This window comes from Oncorhynchus gorbuscha, unplaced genomic scaffold (assembly GCF_021184085.1).
Source record: "Oncorhynchus gorbuscha isolate QuinsamMale2020 ecotype Even-year unplaced genomic scaffold, OgorEven_v1.0 Un_scaffold_5752, whole genome shotgun sequence".
Taxonomy (NCBI): domain Eukaryota; kingdom Metazoa; phylum Chordata; class Actinopteri; order Salmoniformes; family Salmonidae; genus Oncorhynchus; species Oncorhynchus gorbuscha.
Genome location: NW_025749485.1, coordinates 4387 through 10777, shown reverse-complemented (window position 1 = coordinate 10777; position 6391 = coordinate 4387). Strand labels below are relative to the sequence as shown.

At 46.8% G+C, this 6391-nt stretch overlaps 1 protein-coding gene across 1 annotated transcript; it reads left to right on the top strand.

Moving 5' to 3' along the window:
* Positions 1–1962: 1962 nt before the first annotated feature.
* On the top strand, positions 1963–5310 carry LOC124029183 (CUB and sushi domain-containing protein 3-like; the record flags this gene model as incomplete). The annotated part of the gene is made up of 3 exons (XM_046340987.1): positions 1963–1987; positions 4011–4196; positions 5137–5310. Coding segments are annotated over exons 1-3 (385 nt in total), but the record flags the coding sequence as incomplete, so codon positions are not given.
* Between the last annotated feature and the right edge of the window lie 1081 nt (positions 5311–6391).

The window sequence follows — 6391 nt, the reverse complement described above, 5'->3', positions numbered from 1 at the left end:
AACATGACTCCACCCCCAACCCCACCCAGCCAACATGACTCTACACCCAACTCCACCCAGCCAACATGACTCCACCCCAACCTCACATTATAGTCCCCCAATCCCGCCAGCCAACATGACTCCACCCCCAACCCCACCCAGCCAACATGACTCCACCCCAACCTCCCTTTATAGTCCCCCAGCCCCAACCAGCCAACATGACCACCCAACCAACATTATAGTCCCACCCAGCCAACCTACAACTGACTCTACCCCCAACCCCACCCAGCCAATATGACTCTACCCCCAACCCCACCCAGCCAATATGACTCCACCCCAACCCCACCCAGCCAATATGACTCCACCCCAACAACCCCCCGCCCAGCCAACATGACTCTACCCCCAACCCCACCCAGCCAACATGACTCTACCCCAACCCCACCCAGCCAATATGACTCCACCCCCAACCCCACCCAGCCAATATGACTCCACCCCCAACCCCACCCAGCCAATATGACTCCACCCCCAACCCCACCCCGCCAATATGACTTCACCCCCAACCCCACCCACCCAACATGACTCCACCCCCAACCCCACCCAGCCTACATGACTCCACCCCCAACCTCCCATTATAGTCCCCCAACCCCGCCCAGCCAACATGGCTCCACCCCCAACCCCGCCCAGCCAACGTGCCTCTAATGAATAGGCACAGCAACAGTGCCAAAAAACACAAGTAGACTTGTTTACTTAACTTAATGCTTTGTATAAAATACGGATGCCCACAAGGGACATCCTGAATCTACTGATATTGATGTGAAGGTTTGTTTACAGTTGAATTGGAGTGTACAGTGAGCTTACTGCTGCTGTGTCAACAAATCTCTCTAGTTGACTTAATGAGGTTTCCTCTTCACTACGAACATTATTCTAGTCCATTTTCTATATCATTTTCCTCTTCATCAAAATATAGAACTTGATCTCTCTGGGTGTTCCAAGGTTAATAGAATGGTAATGGTGTTGATGATGTGTTGAATATTCATCAGCTGTATTGAACTCCTGTCCCCCCTTTACTGTGCTGCAGGCATAGAAATAGAATGACTAGAATGGGTGAACCCCCCCCCCCCTTACTGTGCTGAAGGCATAGAAATAGAATGACTAGAATGGGTGAACCCCCCCCCCCCTTACTGTGCTGCAGGCATAGAAATAGAATGACTAGAATGGGTGAACCCCCCCCTTTACTGTGCTGCAGGCATAGGAATAGAATGGGTGAACCCCTCCCCCCCTTTACTGTGCTGCAGGCATAGAAATAGAATGACTAGAATGGGTGAACCCCCCCCTTTACTGTGCTGCAGGCATAGAAATAGAATGACTAGAATGGGTGAACCCCCCACCTTTACTGTGCTGCAGGCATTTTTTTGAACCAGGGGATATTCAATTGTTACCCTACGAATGGTCTGGAGTAATTCTGTTTTTTTGTGCTGCTAGGCATAGAAATAGAATGACTAAATGGGTGAACCAACCTGGTGTCCCAGATTTACAGTGCTGCTAATAGGGGGGTTTGAAATAGAACAAACCAGTGAAACTGGCTTGGAGGTCCAGATTAGACCAAGACAATGTCACTAGAACCAGGGGATATTCAAAATGGCCCCGTTGTTTATATAGGTCTTTCCCGTAATTGTTTTTTTTTTCTGTTCGAACTGAAAATGAATTGGCAAACCCAACCTGGTGTCCCAGATCTAAAGCAGTCCTCTAATAGAGGGGTTTTCTGTAATAAAACAAACCAGTGAAACTGGCTTGGAGGTCCAGATTAGACCAAGACAATGTCACTAGAACACCACCTTCATGATGGGGATACTCAAAATGGCCCCGTTGTTTATATATATTTCTTTCCCGTAATTGTATTTTTTTTATGTGTGCAGCAATCACATGTGGCCATCCAGGCAGTCCACCTATGGGAGAACTACAGGGGTGGGTTCAACTACAACGATGTGGTCAGCAGCCTGTAACCAAGGTTACGTATGTAGAGGTGGGTGCCAGGCGGTGGAGTCAACAGCCACCTTCATGTAGAGGTGGGTAGCAGGCGGTGGAGTCAACAGCCACCTTCATGTAGAGGTGGGTAGCAGGCGGTGGAGTCAACAGCCACCTTCATGTAGAGGTGGGTAGCAGGCAGTGGAGTCAACAGCCACCTACATGTAGAGGTGGGTAGCAGGCAGTGGAGTCAACAGCCACCTTCATGTAGAGGTGGGTAGCAGGCAGTGGAGTCAACAGCCACCTACATGTAGAGGTGGGTAGCAGGCAGTGGAGTCAACAGCCACCTTCATGTAGAGGTGGGTAGCAGGCGGTGGAGTCAACAGCCACCTTCATGTAGAGGTGGGTAGCAGGCGGTGGAGTCAACAGCCACCTACATGTAGAGGTGGGTAGCAGGCGGTGGAGTCAACAGCCACCTTCATGTAGAGGTGGGTAGCAGGCAGTGGAGTCAAGGCAGAGCACAGACACCTGACACCTACAGCCTACAGTACATCTCTGGAAAATAAACAAGTCATTTTAAGCCTCATTAGTATTTAAAATACTTCATAATATAGCACGGGTACATCCAAGTGCAGATGAGCCATTCGTCGTAGAAACAGGAGCAGGCTGTGATTTGTGCCATTTCAGCCATTCCTCATCGTAGAAACAGGAGCAGGCTGTGATTTGTGTCATTTCAGTGATTCATCATCGTAGAAACAGGAGCAGGCTGTGATTTGTGTCATTTCAGTGATTCATCGTCGTAGAAACAGGAGCAGGCTGTGATTTGTGTCATTTCAGTGATTCATCGTCGTAGAAACAGGAGCAGGCTGTGATTTGTGCCATTTCAGCCATTCCTCATCGTAGAAACAGGAGCAGGCTGTGATTTGTGTCATTTCAGTGATTCATCGTCGTAGAAACAGGAGCAGGCTGTGATTTGTGTCATTTCAGCCATTCATCATCGTAGAAACAGGAGCAGGCTGTGATTTGTGTCATTTCAGTGATTCATCGTCGTAGAAACAGGAGCAGGCTGTGATTTGTGTCATTTCAGTGATTCATCGTCGTAGAAACAGGAGCAGGCTGTGATTTGTGTCATTTCAGCCATTCATCATCGTAGAAACAGGAGCAGGCTGTGATTTGTGTCATTTCAGTGATTCATCGTCGTAGAAACAGGAGCAGGCTGTGATTTGTGTCATTTCAGTGATTCATCGTCGTAGAAACAGGAGCAGGCTGTGATTTGTGCCATTTCAGCCATTCCTCATCGTAGAAACAGGAGCAGGCTGTGATTTGTGTCATTTCAGTGATTCATCGTCGTAGAAACAGGAGCAGGCTGTGATTTGTGTCATTTCAGTGATTCATCGTCGTAGAAACAGGAGCAGGCTGTGATTTGTGTCATTTCAGTGATTCATCGTCGTAGAAACAGGAGCAGGCTGTGATTTGTGTCATTTCAGTGATTCATCGTCGTAGAAACAGGAGCAGACTGTGATTTGTGTCATTTCAGTGATTCATCGTCGTAGAAACAGGAGCAGGCTGTGATTTGTGTCATTTCAGTGATTCATCGTCGTAGAAACAGGAGCAGGCTGTGATTTGTGTCATTTCAGCCATTCTATTATTATAATAATAATAATAATATATGCCATTTAGCAGACGCTTTTATCCAAAGCGACTTACAGTCATGTGTGCATACATTCTACGTTATTAACTGGCAATTGAACACAGACGACACTTGACAGATACCACATAAAGCACTTTGTAATGAGTAGTTCAGCCAGATGGAATATGTTGTACTGTTTGAGATTCACAGGGGGACGACAGTTAGATCTATGGTATGACTTCCTAGGAGTTGTCAAGACGGTACGAGCAGATCTGAGACCAGGCTTGGGGGGAAATATTGACATAGTTTTGACAATCTTTGTTATTGATAGAATAGTTGTTAATGATACAATAGTTTTGACAAATAACTGTTATTTATATATTTGTATTAACAATGATATAATGTAATTAATTCTATGTGTTTTATTCCCATGCAGTGGTGAACTGCACAGACCCTGGCATCCCGGCTAACTCCATCAGGGAGAGTAAGATAGAGCACGGTAACTTCACCCTGGGCAGTGTGGTGTTCTACACCTGTAACCCTGGATACTACCTGTTCGGTTCCTCCGCACTGACCTGTCAACCTATTGGCCACTGGGACAAACCTCTACCTGAATGTCTTGGTACGTTGTCTGTTTTCTCTTCGCAACTTGTTGAAACTACAGATGTAGGATCTTTATTTGATCACTGTTTTGTTGCTGAGGAAATGCAGATGAGCTTCGTGATTTTTTTTTTTCTTCACACAAATTCACTGAAAACCTGCTCTGTCACACGGTTGTATTAACAGTATTCCACTTTAACATGTGGCCTCGTTTTAACCCCCCTCCCCCCCGATCAATCCACATGATGGACTAAACATTCAAATCCTGTTGCTGCAGGATTATTTTGCTACCACAATACAGGTCAAATTAAGATCCTACACCTGTACCACACACCCACAACTACTGAGGTGCAGGAGGAGGAGACTAGAGATTTTAAAAAAGGAAGCCTAGACACACCAAAGGTTGATGCACAGTTCACATGTATCGCGCAATAGTACTTATCGTTTGCTGTGAGTGACCTTCATCGTGGCATTTCTCCACGATCTCCCTGTTGTTCTAGCCAAGTGTTGGATCCTTCATGGACTTGATTTGTATAGGTTACAAATGTGTTTAACCAACGTCTGTCTAAATGCTAATCACCTAATAAAGGCTGACTGGAATGGCTATACTGACCGACAGTATACACTCTTTAAAAAAAAGGTAGAACCCTATTGAGTTCCATTTTAGAACCCTTTCCGATAGAGAGTTCTACATGGAACCCAAAAGAGTTCTACCTGAAACCAAAAAGGGTTCTCCTATGATGACAGCCAAAGAAACCGTTTTGGAATCATTTTTTCTAAGAGTGTTGTGTTAATGATGACTACATCCCAAATGGCACCCCATTCCCTATACAGGGGCAATAGGGCTGTGGATAAAAGTAGTGCACTACATAAAGAATAGGGTGCCATTTGGGACACACACAGTGTTAATGAGCCATAACAATCTGACTGTTGGCTATGGGGAACGTTATTGTGTGTTATAGAGGAGGACTGTGGGAACCCTGGCTCTCCTCCCTACGGTACCATGGTTGGGGACAAGTTCTCGTTTGGCTCCACGGTTCAGTACTCCTGTTCAGGGGACAGAGAGCTGATTGGAGAGGTATCACTCACCTGTCAAATCAATGGACACTGGAGTGGACCCATACCTCACTGTTCAGGTAATGACCCATACCTCACTGTTCAGGTAAGGACCCATACCTCACTGTTCAGGTAAGGACCCATACCTCACTGTTCAGGTAAGGGTACCCATACCTCACTGTTCAGGTAAGGACCCATACCTCACTGTTCAGGTAAGGACCCATACCTCACTGTTCAGGTAAAGACCCATACCTCACTGTTCAGGTAAGGACCCATACCTCACTGTTCAGGGGACAGAGAGCTGATTGGAGAGGTATCACTCACCTGTCAAATCAATGGACACTGGAGTGGACCCATACCTCACTGTTCAGGTAAAGACCCATACCTCACTGTTCAGGGGACAGAGAGCTGATTAGAGTGGAGTTCAGTATCACTCACCTGTCAAATCAATGGACACTGGAGTGGACCCATACCTCACTGTTCAGGTAAGGACCCATACCTCACTGTTCAGGGGACAGAGAGCTGATTGGAGAGGTATCACTCACCTGTCAAATCAATGGACACTGGAGTGGACCCATACCTCACTGTTCAGGTAAGGACCCATACCTCACTGTTCAGGGGACAGAGAGCTGATTGAAGAGGTATCACTCACCTGTCAAATCAATGGACACTGGAGTGGACCCATACCTCACTGTTCAGGTAAGGACCCATACCTCACTGTTCAGGTAAAGACCCATACCTCACTGTTCAGGGGACAGAGAGCTGATTGGAGAGGTATCACTCACCTGTCAAATCAATGGACACTGGAGTGGACCCATACCTCACTGTTCAGGTAAGGACCCATACCTCACTGTTCAGGTAAAGACCCATACCTCACTGTTCAGGGAAGGACCCATACCTCACTGTTCAGGTAATGACCCATACCTCACTCTTCAGGGAATGACCCATACCTCACTGTTCAGGGAATGACCCATACCTCACTGTTCAGGGAATGACCCATACCTCACTGTTCAGGGAAGGACCCATACCTCACTGTTCAGGTAAGGACCCATACCTCACTGTTCAGGTAAAATGACCCATACCTCACTGTTCAGGGAATGACCCATACCTCACTGTTCAGGGAAGGACCCATACCTCACTGTTCAGGGGAATGACCCATAC